The 19,740-nt window shown below is 42.1% G+C and overlaps 1 protein-coding gene across 1 annotated transcript in view; it reads left to right on the forward strand.

The window, feature by feature from the left end:
• Positions 1 to 19,740, forward strand: part of LOC134578665 (C-signal-like) — a 114,808-nt gene that overhangs the window by 36,405 nt on the left and 58,663 nt on the right. Inside the window, exon 2 of the mRNA XM_063437649.1 lies at positions 14,150 to 14,201. Coding sequence (XP_063293719.1) covers positions 14,150 to 14,201 — 52 coding nt within the window. The remainder of the gene's footprint in view (positions 1 to 14,149; positions 14,202 to 19,740) is intronic.

The raw sequence follows: 19,740 nt of genomic DNA on the forward strand, positions 1-19,740 counted from the left end.
ATAACCTAGGCAATTCGTGTGTTTTATTCCCTTTTCTGTGACCGACCGCAGGGCCAAAATACATGGAACTATTTTCGGATACTTTACCCATGCGGTCGGTCAAATCTTTGCCTGCCCATAACTCCCGAACCCCTGGTCCGATCTGGGTGATTTTTGAGTATGTTTCTCCCCCAGATCATTTTTAGAGGTGTATCATATATATTTGTGGTACATCCAAGAATTGGGGAAAAGTGTGTACTGTATAATTATGTTAAGTGTTAATCTAAGGGGAGGAGATGTGTGGGAGGTAACCTATATGGGATTGGCTATTGTAATAATTATTGTAAATCCCTCCCTTGCATGGGAGAATGTCTTAAAAAAGAGGTTGTGTGAATAAATCTTGAGTTCCTGTTTTAACCCTCAAAGTGAAGTGTCGTCTCATTCTTGGGGGAGGATTTATTGCATGCTGTGGCATGCCTATTGCAGCGGTGGCATGCCAATCCAGCGCGATGAGGGAGGAATCCGACCGGAAATGGAAGAAAAGAAGAAAAGACAAAAGTAATCTTGATATGAATGCACGCCACTGTGGTATGATCTTCATTGCAAATTTGAGGGAACCCAACAATGATTGGAGTTTCTATTGCAAGAACCTGCTTCGTACTGGTCAATACACCGCCAGCTTGCGGTCAATCTTTTCCGAGGGGAGGATGGCTTGCATAAGAACAGAGTCCCCCCCCAGAAAATGAATGATAGTGTCAGTTTTAGTTGGTGAAACAGGGACACCCAAGCATTCAAACAATTGTATAGTAGCTTGGAGGCTACTGGGTGGAAATAAGTTGCTTTCTACAGTCAAAAAGTCATCAAGATAGCGAATTACTGTAGGGCATCTACAGATGTTAAGCAGCATCCAACACAACGTCTCAGCGAACATATCAAAGATCCTTGGACTGCTTTTGAACTGAACGTGAGACGTGTGAAGAAATAGTATGATCCCCGCCACTTGACACCATGTAGATGCCACAGGGAAGGGTGAATAGGGAGGAGTTTGAAAACTTTGACTATGTCTGTCTTACTAAGCCAGGCTCCCACTCCTGCTGACAGGATGGCCTCTATAACATTGTCGACAGTAGTGTATTGTAGCGAAAATTCCTCAGATGGAATGAGCGAGTTAAGACTAGGTGTTGTTGTAGCGTGAGAAGCAGAGAGGTCAAAGATGAGCCTTTGTTTGAGGTCTTACCAGTAACTATACCTATGAGATTGTTTTGAATATTTTTATTGGTTTCACAACATTTATGCAGTCAGCGATCTTGTTCGTGATAAAACAGTTATCTGCCCACGCAGGGGCGGTAGCTATCATATATAAGCAGGTTTGCATTATGTCGCCTACGCAGAGGCATTGTTATAGCACAGTTTACCTTGTTTATTTGTTTGCTTTTGTGTAGAGTATGTTCATTGGGTTTACTATATATAGTGTGGACGTATTAGTGGTTGTGCGGGTAGGTGTCTGCGCAGAGGCTTATTTATCTACACATGTGCAGATATACATGTCATTGCCTGCGCAGAGGCGTTTTAGTCCAGTTGTTTGAGTTATATCATTCAATATCACAATTGGATGCCCATGCTATGTAACTTTTGCCATGGTGATGGTCTGACTCTGTGTTTATACCATCTTTTGTGGTTTTAAGCGACTGTACCTGTGTATATGTTGGGAGAGGCCTACTGCGTGGTAGTTTTGGGTGATGCATTATGTTTGTCGGTTTGGTGGCTGGTGCATCTAGGTTTTGGTGGTTGTTTGGTAGTTTTGTCTGAGCTATGTTATGTGTTACGTGTCCGTGTGTATATGTGTGTTGTGTGTGTATGTGGAGTATCGGGTGGCTGCGGCAGCGCCTCCGGAGGGGTTTTTCCACTCTTGCCCTAATCTTTGCGTCGCTCTCCTGGGCTTCGCGCTGTGTCGTGTTCATGTAGTTTGTCTGGCTTGTGGGCTCTGTTATATACTGTACTGTCTCGGCCATCTTGTGTCGAGACGTCTGTGTTCCGTCGTTGTATGTCCCTGCTTTGTGGTTTGTGTGGTCTGTTGCTATGTGTAGTGTGTCCTTGTGTGTGTCTGCGGGAGGATTGCAGAATCCGTGTCGTGGTGTGTTACTCGGCGTGGCTCGACAGTGGCGTCATCTGCGGTTCGGTGTCTTGTTTGGGCCTTTCTTGTCTCGGTGCGTTTAGTCGTTTTCATGTGCGCGCCTAAAGGTCGGTTGGGTCGGGGTTTCGGTCCGGGGTGTAGTTGTATGTAGTTTTAGGTAGTCGTCATGTCTCGGGGTGGGGGCTGCCTCTGAGTGTGGTCTTAGTGGGTGTGTGGCATGTGTGTTTCGTCGTGCCTAGTGGTGTCGCGGCTATCTCCAGTGTCTGCTTGGCGTGATATTGTGGACGGGTTAGGGATGGGGTGAGAAGGGTTAGGTGGTAAGCATCCTTGACCCCCGTCGTCGGCCCGGCTCGCCATGCCTCGTCCGCCAGGGTTCTTTGTCCTCCTTTTCACCTGTCTCCGACTATTGCGTGGCCAGATGGCGTCTGAAGGAATCGGATGTGGTTAGTCTTATCCAGTGGAACTAGCGTTTAATGTAGCGTTCCCTGTGGCTCGGTGCGTTTGCCTTCAGATCCTCGAACGTCCTTGTGGCTTCCACTTATTCCACGCAGCGTGTTATCGAGGGTATGTTGGTCTGCTTCCAGTAGATGGGGATGGTCGCCTTGGCTGCGTTTAGGAGTCGAGGGATGACTGATCTCGAGTATGATTGTGTCGTCATGGTGGTGTGATGGAGAAGGAAGGTGGCTGGGGACCTTGATAGAAGCTCGTCTGTGACCTCGTGTGTTATTTTCCGGATCTTTTCCCAAAACGGTCGGATTCGGGTACATGTCCACCAAACATGTAGAAATGTGCCGGTTTCTGCCCCGCACCTCCAGCATGTGTCTTGGATTTCTGGGTTCCTGGCGTGGAGCGCCGTCGGTGCCAGATACCACCTGGTAAATATCTTGTACAAATTTTCTTTCAGGCGAGCCGAGCTCGGTGTTTTTTGTATCAGGGTGATGCTTTTGTCCCAGTCTGCGTCCGTCATGGTTTCATCCAGGTCTTCTTCCCAGTTTCTGATGCATGGGGGTGCTAACAGGTATCTGCTCGTGGCTAGGGTGTTGTATATCTGCGAGATGGCTCGGGGTGGGTCTGCGTCTTGCGTGTAGAGGTGTTCAAACTGTGTTAGGTCTCTCAATAGGGAGGGTGCTTGTGGGATGGATCTGGCATATTTGGAGATCTGCGCTCTTGCGAGAGCGTGTGCGAATGTGTGTGGTCTGCCCGGGAAGAGTTCGTCCATTTGTCGGATGGAAAAGGGGCGTTGAAGGGCATCCTTCATGCGGGGTATCGTTTTGTGTCCCTCAGGGCCCGGCGAGGGGCTGTAGTCCCCTGCTGGGTAGTCTGGGTTGTGCCTGAGGGGCAGGAGTGGGCTTGGGTCTGTTGTCAAATATTGTTTCGTGCCCTGTCTATGCCAGACCTGCATGGTCGCCGCCATGAACGGGTTGGTAACTTGTTTACCTATTCGATTGGTTCTCCATACCGAGATGGGTGGAGAGCTGAAAGGACCTAGTGTGTATATGTGTATATACACACACACAACCACAGACACGTATTGTGTGTGTATATGTATGTATGTATGTATGTATGTATGTATGTATATGTGTGTGTATATATGTATATATATATATATATATATATATACATATACATATACATATACATATACATACATACATACACAATACCAAAAGATTCTGCACTCCTGCTTCTACCTTCTGTACTGCAAGTCATTGACAATGTTAGCATTAGCAAGAACAGTCTGTAAGTTCTTGCCTTCGACTATCCCTGATGGCATATAAATGATACCCGTGTGAAATCCTTCTGTAAACCCAGCCACCAGAAATTCTACCAGAAGTGGTGAGGGTGGTTGTACAACAATTCCTGTAGCAGTGAGATATAGACAGTCGATAGGTAAGGCTTTGAGTATAATTTAATAGGGCACATAGTCTTGGCATGGGCCCGGAAACACTGTGAGGTGCCTGCATTAAAATTGTTACAAATTTGAGACCTGCCTAAAAACACGATATTCCGTCCTCACTTGTCTTTTTGAACCTTGTCTTGTCTAAATGTTGTAGTCAGGATGCGGTTGGTTTAGAAGGCACTTGCTTCCGGAGTGTTTGGGAATAAGTTTGCTGTGTGGGGAGCAGATGAGCAGAACAAGCTGGTGTATTGAGGCCCGCAAGGTGTCTGCAAACCAGTTCTGCATCCAGGATGCTCCAGTCTGCTTGGTAGTTGAACTGTGCAAGTGATGCAGACGCCCTTGCAGAGAAAGAACGGTGGTAGTCATGGAATGGCGTGCCACCGTACTTGTGCCCCACGTCCACCAGCTTGTGGAGGTAAAGGTCAAATTATTCCATTCTGTCAGGGTAGACTGAACACACCACATCCCTATAAATCCCAAATGCTAGCACAAACTCAGGGATAGACTATTTATGATTCAGTCTGGGATCCCTAGATTTTAAAACTACCGATACGTCGACATGTGTGTATATCTTGTTTTCCAGGACATATTGTGAGGCAATAAGGAGCGAGACCAGGTTCACGTCCTTTCCCTTCAAGATGTCCTTTTTAATATTGGCCAGCACCATGTGTGCTGGATTAATAATGTGTGTTTTTTCCAGGCCAATTGGGGTGTTACCAGATGGGGTGCTGGGAGAATCGCCGATTCAGGGGTAACTGGAGCTGATGGAGAACTTGTTTGGTGTCCTAAGTCCATCCTATCCAGTTTGTCATTAATCCGACCTAAAGAGGAAAGAACTGATGACAAAACAGCCTGTAGGTCGGAAGACTGGCCACTACTAGATCCCTCTCCAACCCACTCATTGTCAGGCTTTAAAGGACCACTATAGTAGGTATCGACCGATTATCGGTTTACCGATATCGGCCGATATTCAGTATCTTCGGCAATATCAGTATCGGCCAATATAGATACAGATATTGCCGATAATACATACCAGGCTCATTACAAGCCCGGTGGTCCGGGAGGGGCCCACAGCAAGTGCTTACTTACCTTCCCAGCAGCTCCTTCAGCTCCCTGTGTAAATCTCGTGAGTCCCTCGGCCGTCAGAACGTTGCCACGGGTTACCATGGCAACGCTCCGCGTGGCACGCAGGCCGCGATATTTACACGGGGGCTGAAGGGAGCTGGTGGGAAGGTAAGCACTTGCTGCGGGCCCCCCCACTGCTCAGTACATGCCACTGGACCACCAGGGAATGCCATAGCCCCCCTCCTTGGCCAGGTAAGAAGCAGGGAGAGGGGAAAGGTAGGGATCTGAGCTTTGTCGTTTGCATGCCTTTTACTGTGTGTTCTGCATTGTCGGTTGGTTTCCATGCCAGCTCATTTTGACTTTTTTCTGACCGGATTAATTGGTTTTCAATGCATCCCTATGGGACACCGCGTTTCGGTTTACAAATTTTTCGCAATAAGAAATGTCCCGGAGAACGCATTAAATGCGTAAACCGAGGTCCCACTGTATATTCTAAAATGATTTAATTATACATATATAGGAAATAAAAAGTGTGCGTGTGTGTGTGTATATATATATATATATAAATATATATATAAAACATGGGGGATGGTTGCACTCACCTGAACATGCTTAAATGGGGTGCTGCTGGGGGCCATATTATACAATAAACAATACACAAGATCCAGCGCACTCTCCTATCTACTAAACAGCAACTTCAATGTTGACAGATTTTATTCGTTTTTAAAAGTTTTTTTAAAAAACACCTAATCTAGGCAAAAAAATTATAATAATGGGGATTTAGTTACATTATATGATCATACATTGCATAAGCCTGCCACAACGTCAATGTACCCCATCTTTGGCAGGTCCTACTCTCACAGTCTAATGTCTGCTCTTATGAGATTAACCCACTTACTTGGGAAAAAATTCCATCTGAGACTCTCTGCAGTACAAGGCTAAATAGGGACCTGAGATGAGGCACCTGTAACAGGGAGGGGTGCAAAACCAAGGAGTTGGCTAGACTCCCAAATATATATATATATGAAACATGGGGGATGGTTGCACTCACCTGAACATGCTTAAATGGGGTTCTGCTGGGGGCCATATTATACAATAAACAATACACAAGATCCAGCGCACTCTCCTATCTACTAAACAGCAACTTCAATGTTGACAGATTTTATTAGTTTTTAAAAGTTTTTTTTAAAAAACACCTAATCTAGGCAAAAAAAATAATAATAATGGGGATTTAGTTACATTATATGATCATACATTGCATAAGCCTGCCACAACGTCAATGTACCCCATCTTTGGACCTGCCAAAGATGGGGTACATTGACGTTGTGGCAGGCTTATGCTTATTGACCCTGTAACTTTCCAAAACACCATAAAACCTGTACATGGAGGGTATTGTTATCATTTGTGCCTAAGTGGCTACTACAAAAGATTGGACATACCCCATTTTGAATACCCTGGGTTGTCTACTTTTACAAATGGTATGCTTTGATGGGGTTAATTTTAATTCCTGGGTTGCTATATATCTCAAAGGCAACTTAGGCCCAGCAAACCAATCTGGCAAATTTTAATGTGCAAACATGGAAAAGCCCTACATTTGAACCCTGTAAGTTTGCAAAAGCCCATAAAACCTGTACATTTGGGGGCACTGTTGTACTCGGGAGATGTTGCTGAACACATATTTGGAGGTTTCTTTGTCAGTAACACATAAACAGAACTAAAAACCCATGCCTAAAGTACAATGTGAGAGAAAAATAACGACTATCCAAAAGTTTGACAAAGGCTGGTGGTAGAATTAGTGCATGGAAAGTATTAAAATACCACCATTTGAAATACCTTAGGGTGTCTACTTTTCAAAAATATATGGTTTGATGGGGTAAATTATATTGTCCGGCTTAAAAAATGTCCCAAATGGGCCATGGGTGCTTGATGACTAACTGTGAAAATTCTAAGTTGGAAAACCGGAATACGCAACCTCCAAATATGGTCTTTTAGCCCCCAGAGAACCCAACACACCTATACATGAGTGGTATCGCTATACTCAGGAGATGTTGCTGAACACATATTGGGGTGTTCTTTGGCAGTAACCCCTAATAGGAGCTGATAATATATGCCTAAAGTAGAATGTGTGTGAAAAATAACACAAAAAAAATTAATACCTAAATGTTAGACAGAGACTGGTGGTAGAATTAGTGCATGGAAAGTGTTAAAATACCACCATTTGAAATACCCTAGGGTGTCTACTTTTCAAAAATATATGGTTTGATGGGGGTAAATTACCGTATATACTCGAGTATAAGACGAGTTTTTCAGCACATTTTTTGTGCTGAAAAACACTCACTCGTCTTATACTCGAGTCAGTTGTCTGTATTATGGCAATTTTCATTGCCATAATACAGACAAGGACCGGAGGCTGTCAGGAAGCTGTAACTTACCTTCACCGCAGCTCCTGTCAGCTCCCTTCTCTCTCCTCCGTCCGTGCAGCTCCCAGGTCAGCTTCCTCTGCAACTCTCGCGAGAGCCGCGGGGTCAGAGCGTTGCCACGGGTTACCGTGGCAACGCTCCGCGCGGCCTGCGAGAGTTGCAGAGGGAGCTGACCTGGGAGCTGCACGGACGGAGGAGAGAGAAGGGAGCTGACAGGAGCTGCGGTGAAGGTAAGTTACAGCTTCCTGACAGCCCCCCTCCTACAGCCCATCCACTGGACCACCAGGGAGTGAGAGCCCCCCTCCCTGGCCAGCTAACAAGCAGGGAGGGGGGACGAAAAAATAAATTAAAAAAAAATAATAATAAAATAAAAAAATAATATAAAAAATATATATATATTACAATAATAATTAAATAATAATAATTAATAAAATGCCCACCCCCACCAATGCTCTGCACTCACACACACACACTGCACACACACACACACACTGCACACACACACACACACTGCACTCACACACACTGCATTCATACACACACTCATACACACACTGCACTGCATTCATTATATACACACTGCATTCATACACACACTGCATACACACTGCATTAATTCATACATACACACTGCACTCATACATACACACTGCACTCATACATACACACTGCATTCACATTGCACTCATACACACACATTCATTATATATACACTCACACACTGCACTCATATACACGCACTGCATTCATTATATACACACTGCACTCATACACACACACTGCACTCATACACACACACACACTGCACTCATATACACACACTGCACTCATATACACACACTGCACTCCATTCATTATACACACACTGCATTCATACACACACTGCACTCATACATACACACTGCACTCATACATACACACTGCATTCACACTGCACTGAATTCATTATATACACACTGCACTCACACACTGCATTCATTATATACACACTGCATACACACTGCACTCATACACACTGCACTGCATTCATTATACACACACTGCACTCATACACACACACTGCACTCCATTCATTATATACACACTGCATTCATACACACACTGCATATACACACACTGCACTCATATACACACTGCATTCATACACACACACACACACACACACACACACACTGCATTCATTATATACACACACTGTAAATAAATATTCAGTTAATATAACTTTTTTAGGATCTAATTTTATTTAGAAATTTACCAGTAGCTGCTGCATTTTCCACCCTAGTCTTATACTCGAGTCAATAAGTTTTCCCAGTTTTTTGGGGTAAAATTAGGGGCCTCGGCTTATATTCGGGTCGACTTATACTCGAGTATATACGGTATATTGTCCGGCTTCAAAAATGTCCCAAATGGGACATGGGTGCATGATGACCAGCTGTGAAAATTCCAAGTTGGAAAACTCAAATGCGCACCCTCCAAATAAGGTCTTTTAGCCCCCAGAAAACCCAACACACCTATACATGGGTGGTACCCCTGTACTCGGGAGATGATGCTGAACACATATTGGGGTGTTCTTTGGCAGTAACCCTTAAAGTTCTCAGTACATATATTCTTAAATTGCTATGTGTCCAAAAAAAAATCACCAATTATTTTTTTATTTGGCATAGATTGGTGGTAAAATGGCTGCATGAAAAGATTCAAAATACCCCATGTTTATTACCTTAGGTTGTCTTCTTTTAAAACATATATACATGTGAAGGGTTATTCGGGGATTCCTGACAGATATCAGTGTTTTGAAAAAAAAATGGTTTGGAAATAGCAAAGTGCTACTTGTGCTTATAGCCCTATAACTTTCCAAAAAAAGCTAAGAACATGCTAACATTGGGCATTTCTAAACTCAGGACAAAATTTAGAAACTATTTAGCACGGGTGTTTTTTGGCAGTTATAGATGTGTAACAGAAAATAAATGAAATTAATGGCATCTTCAGAAAGACCATTTAATGGCGAGAAAAACAGTATATAATATGTGTGGGTACAGTAAATGAGTAAGAGGAAAATTACAGCTAAACACAAACACCACAGAAATGTAAAAAGAGCCTTGGTCCCAGCGGCAAGAATTTTGAAAAACTGCTTGGTCACTAAGGGGTTAACCAATTTAACATGGTGACAAAACTTAACTCTATCTGTGCATTATCAAAATTAACCACCAGAGGTTGATATTGCCTAAACACTATAGAGAAACAACCATTCGTATGAAAATTGTGTGTATTAATGCTAACATTGGCCATTCGGTTGAAATACCTTAGAATCTGGAGGAGTAATACCGTGTCCATTGAAATATGGGAATCTGCCAGACACATGAGACCTACGAGGGCTAAGGAAATAGCTGTAAACTTGTAAGTGACAACCAATATATACCTTGTGACCACTTGAAGAGTAACACGAGTGACTTAGCCTAAACCAGGTGGCCTAAATGTGAAAACACCAGCCTGTGATGTCAGACTTAAACTGACTAGTATTAAGGCTTATGGCCAATTATACTAATGCAGAAACTCTGGAAAGTAAGTGAATCGTGAACCTGTCACATGTATAAGCCCCTGTGGCTGAAAATAATGGAATAGCCAGGAGACAGATGAACATAGTGATGTAGATGAACGTAGATAAGTGCTTAATATAGCGAGGGCCAAGTTGACCACCCAACGTATATAGGGGAATTAATGGAGTAGAAAGGGTTGAGAAGCGGCCAAAGATCACTACTGTAGAAAACCTCCTTAGCTTAAGCCCCTATTGTCGGTATCAATAAGGATATACAAATAAAATATCTACAAGGACCATGACAAGTCAAGCTAACACGTGTATGAGGAGCCAATCAACCCATAATACATGTAACTAAACCATAGTAAAACTAAGCCCTTTAGGTATATAGTGAACCCTGTGTGTGGGTCCCAGTTGGGCTTGACATGACTGATCCAGTCAATAGCGACACTTAACCGTGTAGGGGGCCATTTCCTAAAATGTGAGTCGATATGATTCCATAAGGGGCATTATACCAGAAGCTGAAGTAGGCCTCACCATGAAGATACATATTACTGACTATGATAGTTGTTAACCCTGAGAGAACAAATATACCGTTAGTAGCCATGATTAATTCAGCTATGACAGGCCATGGTGACTTCTATGAGTATGAGGTAAGGCCGGCTCAACTTAAAGATGATATTTTTCGTATAATGATGAGGTCACAATGGGTCTGATAGGTGTGGCGTCACATCTTATCTATACCGGCCTGTGGAAAGCCACCGGACAAAATATCTGCAGACAGGAACTGTCTTTAACCATGCAATCAGGGAAATCACTAAATATGATTAGACATTACACATAAATATGTTTGTTAGTAAACCGTAGACTGTGCAGAAATGCATGTGTAAATATAGACATAGTGGCCCAAGGCCTATGTTCTATCGTAACTCCTCTAATATGACGTATTGAAGGTCATACCTGTCTGTAGTATTGTGATAATCAATGGAAATATGCCATTTCATAACTATAAGTGTACTACCCAGACCCTAAAACAAGACCTATTATTAATCCAAAATCTATAACTAGCTTAATGACATGCCCCACGAGGTGCTGAATCAGCCTGTGGTGGGTTGCCCATTACAGGGCATATGAAACCGTTGTAACGGCATAGTGGTGCTGGGAGTAGGAAATCTGCGTATCCCAATTTGTGCCCCGAATTTCAGGGTGGCTGTGCGCGCTGTGTTGGGATTAAATGCGGGTGAAGGTAGGATGTGAATCGATAAAGGTTGTGGAGTTGTGCATGTAGCTAAGACATGTGGGTTATGAGATGGTAGACAACCTGATAGTTACAAATAATCATCCGGTTTATTAGATATACATATGTACTCAGCCCCAGTCACCGAGGTATTGGAAGACCATATCAAAACGTGAACCGAGGCCTCTAGAATTTCCCGGTGGCTGAACAAACTAGAGGCCATGATGGGCGTACATAATACCTAAGAAAAGACAGGAGATATAAGACATACATTAAAAAAGACCTACACCTGGAATGCTTAGGAGGCTGATAAATACACAGCTTGCATAGAAGATTAGAGTTGAAAGTAACTGGAAATGCTAGAAAAATGTTAGAATATCTCCGTAATATCAGCATCAGATATAAAACTTCATTGCTAACTGCACATGACTGACTGATGCTCCTAAAGCGTGTAGCCGTACAAAGAAAGTCTGGTGGTGTTAGAAAGTGAGGGAATGCAAAAACAGCAGACACGAGAACCTTATGTCTAGCCAGCTGTATAAAATTATACCCCAATAATAATTACACAATTTAACTATGCAAGCTGTCCCTTGGAGCATATCTACTAACCAGTAAATTTCTGACCAAATTTGGCCAGATGAGTACCTGAATAACCAGAGAGCAGTCAACATAAAGTGTAGTTGACTAACTGAAATGCCTATAATACTGTTCATATTTGAGGTCATTTAGTAAGAAAATTTTAAGCAGATATTTAGCAGATATTCCCTCTTTACAGAACTAGGGGATTTACATTTACTGCAATCTACTCAGCAGCCGATAGAGGGCAGCTATGCCAAGTATGAGAGAAAAAAAATAGACTGAAGTTTGCTTTACTAGAAAAATTGCCATATCAGCATGGCTGAACATTTACAACAATTAGCTTAAAGGGAAACTCCTTTAAAGGGAAACTCCTCCTTAAAGGAAAACTCCGCACTGGAGGGACCCTCTCCCTCCCACCCACCAATCCCCGGTTACTGAAGGGGTGAAAACGGGGTGAAAAGGGGAGTCCCTTTTGAAGGTCCATACGCTCCTCCCACAACTTCAGGCCAAGCCTTCCAATATATAAATATATATATATAAATATATATAAGAGACTTGAAAATCCCCCGCACTCACGCTTTATTGTATATCCAATTCGCCGGGTGCCATGGCATGAACTCCATTCAAAATATTGTTGCAAAAATCTGCCGCTCACCGGTGTGATATATATATATATATATATATATATATATACACACACACACACACACTTTATAAAGTACTAAATTAAATTACTATAACTGAATCAATCAGTAACATTATCACTGAATTTAAAAAGTAACATAAAAATAATAAATTATATCACCGGTATCCCGGTGGGCCAGTCCGGCCCTGGTGCAGTGTCCCTGTTTCCTTAACCCTCCAATGTAAAACATTGCAGTTTTAGAGAAACAACTGCATTGTTAAGACTGTCTCTAGTGGCTGTCTATCTGCAGTTTCACGGAGTTTGACGTTGTGAAATGACGCTGGGCGTCCTCACGCTTTGCATGAGGATGTCTAGCGTGTTGAAGAACCCCATAGGAAAACAATGAGTCAATGCTTTCCTATGGGGAAAACCTAATGCATGTACGGCGTTCCCCTTCCACGCGCATGAGGTTCCCCTCCATCGTAGACTTCGGCAGAGGAGGAGCCTGAGGGTCGTAGGAGCTTGAATCAGATAAGTGTTTAACCCCTTAAGGACACATGACATGTGTGACATGTCATGATTCCCTTTTTTTCCTGAAGTTTGGTCCTTAAGGGGTTAAAGAGGTAGAGGGTTGTTTATTGTATATAAAATTTGAATAACTGCTTTCTATTCATAACACTATTGTGTTCCTTTAAAGGAACACTATAGTCACCTAAATTACTTTAGCTAAATAAAGCAGTTTTAGTGTATAGATCATTCCCCTGCAATTTCACTGCTCAATTCAGTCATTTAGGAGTTAAATCACTTTGTTTCTGTTTATGCAGCCCTAGCCACACATCACCTGGCTATGATTGACAGAGCCTGCATGAAAAAAAAAAACTGGTTTCACTTTCAAACAGATGTAATTTACCTTAAATAATTGTATCTCAATCTCTAAATTGAACTTTAATCACATACAGGAGGCTCTTGCAGAGTCTAGCAAGCTATTAACATAGCAGGGGATAAGAAAATCTTAATTAAACAGAACTTGCAATTAAAGAAAGCCTAAATAGGGCTCTCTTTACAGGAAGTGTTTATGGAAGGCTGTGCAAGTCACATGCAGGGAGGTGTGACTAGGGTTCATAAACAAAGGGATTTAACTCCTAAATGGCAGAGGATTGAGCAGTGAGGCTGCATGGGCATGTTCTATACACCAAAACTGCTTCATTAAGCTACAGTTGTTCAGGTGACTATAGTGTCCCTTTAACCCCTTAAGGACCAAACTTCTGGAATAAAAGGGAATCATGACATGTCACACATGTCATGTGTCCTTAAGGGGTTAAGTTGACATTGGTATGCTATACTTCTGTTTTATACAGTCACACAAGGTTGTAGCTGCTATTTAAATGGCTATAGGAAATCACCGTGGGTTATTTTTGAGAGAATTAGGAAATTTGCCAGTATTGTGCATTTTTTCCCCCACAAACAAATATTGCTATCAGCACAGAGTAATTCCAATCCTTAGCAGATCATTTAAATATATTCACTTTGTGCAAAGGAACACAACAGTGAGCTAAAACCTCTGATAAAATACTAGTGTTATTGGGAAGGATAATGTGCTTTGTAATCTATATAATGGGGTTTTGTACATTGTCATTGCAGCATTTTGTATATTTTAAATATTTCATCTGTTTTCAGGAATTAAAAAATTTGGCTTCCAAGCATAACAATCTTGTGATACTTCAACTTGGTAAGTCAGAACAACTCATTGCATTTTCCATTTTCTGTTAAATTAAAACATGATTTTTACAAATCCTATAATTGCTTAAGTTTATTTTTCCAGGGTTAGAGAAATTCTATAAATGCTTTGGCAACTGAAATTCAACGTAATAACCAAAAAGGGTTGTTTATATGTATTGCATTGATTGGTGATATTGATGCAAGTAAATATTGCTCTAATCCAAGAGTTTAAATGAATCCTTGTACTTGGATTGAGGTGTGAGTTATAACTAGAACAACATTATATAAGCAGTAACATATCTAATCAGAGGAATTCCTTTATTCGTAATTCTCTCCTTGCAGCAACAACCTTGAATAGATCAGGCACAAGCACTTTGTATGCAATATATTTCTTAGAATGCAAGCTCGTTTGAGCAGGATCCTCAACACAGACCTCTGTTCCTATGCATCCACCTAGTCTTGTTGCAAATACATGTTTGTTGCTCCACCTACTGTAAAGTGCTGCAGAATTTGTTGGTGCTTTATAAATAATATCAGGTGAATTTCATATAGCTCTGGGTTGCTACATATTTCTTTATATGATTTTAGAAAAATTCTATTTAATATAAATTATAAAGGTTTGGGATGTCATGGCTGGTGTGGGAAATAGTACAAGAATAACACTATAAGGGGATCAGTGTGTCTCCCAAAACACTGGAATGAGAGAAGCCATAAGGATTTTGTGCCATTTAGGATTTTGCTTTAAGCAGTGCTTGACAAATTTGCTTTGAATCTAGGAACCAGCCAGAAAGTTATGAGACATGTTTTTTTTTTTAAACTTACTAAGCTTTATTTTCACTGACACAATTGCAATTCTTAAAGAGACAGCTTAGTGTAGTGGTTCTGGTGTCTATAGCCTGTCCCTGCAGGCTTTTCAATGTAAATACTGACTTTTCAGAGAAAAAGCATTCAGCTCCTCCATGTTCTGCATTGAGGCGCTGAACATTCCCCATAGAGATGCATTGATTTAATGCATCTCTATGAGGAGATGCTGATTGGCGGAGCATTTTGCAGTGCATGCGCAATAGCTTCTCAGTGCTTTCCTATGGGAAAGCATTAAATTGGCAGAAATCAGCAAGCGTAATTATCTCTGCCATAGAGGCGGGTCCAGCCGTGGGAAGAGTGGTACAATGTGGAGGGGAAAAAAAGGAGAGTATGAGCACTTCCCACTTTATCGGAGGGAGGGGGGGGCTGGTCACCTAAACACACACGCATACACTAAGAATCACATTGACAGACAGAAACACACACTGAGACAGACACACAAGCACACATACCCTGACAGACCGACACAGACAAACTCACATATGTACAGATACATTATAATTTGTTTTCATGCAGTTCTATTCCACCCTACATTTGGGAGAGCTGGAGTGGATCTGTTTTCCCTTGGTTCCAGTGGGCGGTCGGCTGGGGGACAGTGGAGGCGGGTAGCACGCTGCGCATTGTGTAGGCAGGCGGCGAGTGAGCTGTGATCTCCCTGGTCTCCTCCCTTGCGTGCTGCTTAGTGATGCCAGTGCCAGAGTTCCTACTCAGCTCCCTCTCCGTCAGCATTCAGAAAGCGCAGCCGGCAGCCCGCCCGCCCACCTCGGAGGGAGCGGGCTCCCAAATCCCAGGGATTTGTCAAGCCTTGGCTTAAAGGAAAACTCCAGGAATGATAAAAACTTCACCAAAATAAAGTTGTTATGATGCCAGGAGGCCCCCAGGCACTTTCTTACTTGACAGAAAAAAACAGAAAAAAGAAAAAAAATGCCCTAGGATCAAATATAGTTTTTAATCGAAGGTATAAACTTAATTTTAAATAATAATTATTTTTGGTTCAAAGATGGTTTTTACTTGCAGAAGAGAGGCACAGCTATGGGCACCAGTTTTGCGCCCAGCTATGCCAATCTCTATATGGCCGAATGGGAGGATAGATATATATGGAGTGGACATGGCTGGGCAAAAAACCTGGTGTCCTACTCGAGATACATAGATGACCTTCTATTCATATGGAGGGGATCTATAGAAGAAGCACAAAGTTTTATTTCTTTTTTAAATACCAACCAAGAAGGAATCTTTTTAACTTCAGAAATAAGTGAGACCCAAATCACTTATTTGGATCTTAATATTTATATTAAAGACAACATAATTAACACCAAAACACATTTTAAAGACGTACATGTAAACAATTATATAGACACCAATAGTTGTCATAATAAAGTCTGGCTAGACAGTATACAAAAAAGCCAAATGCTAAGACTTAGGAGAAACTGTTCAGAAACAACTATTTTTAAACAACAAGCAGAAACAATGAAAAATAGCTTCTTACAAAAAGGATATGATAACAAAATCATTCAATCCACATTAGAACAAGCATTAACTATTAACCAAAAGGATTTATTATCTTAAAAATAAGAGTTCAAAAACAAAACATATCTCTCCCAATAGTACTAAACTACAATAATAAAAATAAAGAACTTAGAAAAATTATAAACAAACATTGGCACTTATTAAAAGAGGACAATATCCTCAAAGATCTAATCCCAACAAAACCAAAAATAGTATTTAGGGGAGCACCTAACTTAAAGATGCACCTCACAAAAAACTATACCAAGATAGAAAATAAAGCAAGAGACATTTTTTTAAATAATACCAAAGGTTTTTAGAAATGCAATACATGCGCAGCATGCAAAAAGACAAAACAAACATCCAGATTAACAACTACTTTCAAATCAAACAATACTGGTAAAATATATAATATCAAAGAGACCACCACATGCAACAGCAAAAATGTAATATATTTATTAGAGTGCCCGTGTGGCCTCCAATATATTGGACGAACTATTAGGCCCCTAAAAGTAAGGGTGGCTGAACACTGCAGAAATATAGAAAAGGGATATAAGAACCATTCTGTTTCCTCCCACTTCTGCACTCATAATAATAACCCCAAAGATCTCACTTTTATGGGGATCACCACCGTAAAAAATCACTGGAGAGGAGGTGATCACATTAAAAAAAATAGGACAGATAGAGATGGAATGGGTTTATTATTTAGATAAAAAGTGGTTTTCTGGTATGCCTATTGCAACACACAGGGATGAGGGAGTCTGACTTTCGGTAAATTGCTCAAAACTGGGAAAAAAACAGGAGTTCACCAAAACCTGTCTAAAAGTGCAATAGTAAAACTGACCACCTGAATTGGTGTATGTATTCCAGGAGCTAATCCACCTAAAATGGCTTTTGATGTATCACCAATAGGAAATTAATAGTTAGAAATAGACCAAGACGTAATTCAATATTTCAGGGAAAAACAGTGCAGCAGTAATGTGTGGTGTGTACACCTTTAAATCTGCTACAGGCAGAATGATTGGAGTACACACCAAATGTTATACTTCATAGGTGAAGTTGTAAACCATATAAAATAGAGATATAGTATGTAGAACTATTCTCTATAATGTGATGGAATTTAAGTCACCTGATTGTGTGAAAAATACAACCATATAAGGTGTGTACGTCTTCTAATCTGTTATATACAGACAGAGTGAAGTGTACACCTCTATGATATACTTTATAGTAAAAAGATGTAAACCATATGTAATATAGGGATGCAGTATAAGGAACTGCTTCCTATTTTGCAATAAAGTGAGGTATCGCTTTAAAATAGAAACCACTTATGCTCTAAAACAGTGTTCCCTAACCCCCGGGCCGCGGACCGGTACCGGTCCGTGGATCAAACGGTACCGGGCCGCCCAGGGGTGTGCGAGCCTGCCGGCTAATGCGGGGCTGGCATTGCCCAAGTGCCAGCCCTGCAATGTGCCTGCGGACCGGAGGGGAGATCAGAGATCTCCCTCCCCGGTATGCAGGCACTGTGCTGGCAGCCGGCAGGGGAGGGAGTGAGAGAGGACCCGGGAGCTCTTAACTACAGCTCCTCCGGGTCCTCCTCTTGCGAGATTTGGAGCGTTGCCGCGGTAACCACGTCAACGCTCCAAATCTCGCGAGAGTGAACTCTAGCCCTGTAACTGGGCTAGAGTTCATCTCACCTCCACTGGGACCACCAGGGAATCCCCACCGGACCACCAGGGACTAAGAAATGTCCCCCCTCCTCCCAGTAAAGGTAAGAGGGGGGAGAGGAGGGAGGGGGGACATGAATATATTAAGTTTAATTAATTAAATAAATAAAAAAAAGCCTCCTTACCCCCCATACACACACTGCCCCACAAACACTGCCCCATACACACACTACACACACTGCCCCACAAACACTGCCCCATACACACACTACACACACTGCCCCACAAACACTGCCCCCATACACACACTACACACACTGCCCCATACACACACTGCCCCACAAACACTACTCACACTGCCCCACAAACACTGCCCTATACACACACTACACACATTGCCCCATAAACACACTACACACACTGCCCCACAAACACTGCCCCATAGACACACTGCACACACTGCCCCACACACACACTGCCCCACAAACACTGCCCCATACACACACTACACACATTGCCCCATACACACACTGCCCCACAAACACTGCCCCCATACACACACCGCCCCGAACACACACACACTGCAACTCTCACACACACTGCCACCCTCACATACACACTGCACCGCTCACACACACATACACACAATTTTGAGTCTATGTCTTTATGTGACTGTGTTTGTGATTTTCTGACTATGTATGTGTCTGCGTGTTTTTTTAATATATGTGACTGTTTTTTGTTTTTTTTTGTCTTATTAAATCAAAACAAGCGGGCCACGGAAAAATTATCAAACGTTTACCGGTCCGCGGCGATAAAAAGGTTGGGGAGCACTGCTCTAAAAGACTAGATGTAAAAATATATAATTTAAATGTCAAAAAGTTTATTATAACAAATATACATTAAAATGTTAAAATATATATAAAAAAAACAGCCAGGAACGATGTGCAAGAATGTTACCAGCAAAAATGTAGTCCTTGTTTGAGCCTTGCCACAGGGACCGGCTAGGATGGATATATGGATACTTTGTGTTGCAGTTGTAATTTCTAGCGGTCGGCTGTCAGTGAGGTTGGCGTGCGTCTCAGACCTCACTCTGAGAGATGAGCGCCAAATGCCGATCGGTCCCCAATTCGTGGAAGGTACTTCTGGCACAGGCAATGTTCTTACTGCTGGATCTGCATACTGCACGCGTATCCTGCTTGGCTTGTTTCAATCTGACGCGTTTCGTGGGAGAGGTGGTGACATGGAAAGAAATCTGGACCAGACCGAAGCGAAGTGGATATTCCACTTAGAGACTCTGGTTCCCAAAGGTCTAAATATAGATTTTGAACTTAATGCTTTTTTATAGGACACTCCCCTCTGTTCCAAATATTTTTTTTTTTTTCAAATCATTTATTGCAACTTTTTGCAGGAATCCTTACATTCACTTTTTTATATATATTAATCACTAATCTACACTTTTTTGACCTATACAGAGTCGCAATCCCTACACCACATACAACACATCTACAACCATTCTAT

This window comes from Pelobates fuscus, chromosome 12 (genome assembly GCF_036172605.1).
Source record: "Pelobates fuscus isolate aPelFus1 chromosome 12, aPelFus1.pri, whole genome shotgun sequence".
NCBI classification, from domain to species: Eukaryota; Metazoa; Chordata; class Amphibia; order Anura; family Pelobatidae; genus Pelobates; species Pelobates fuscus.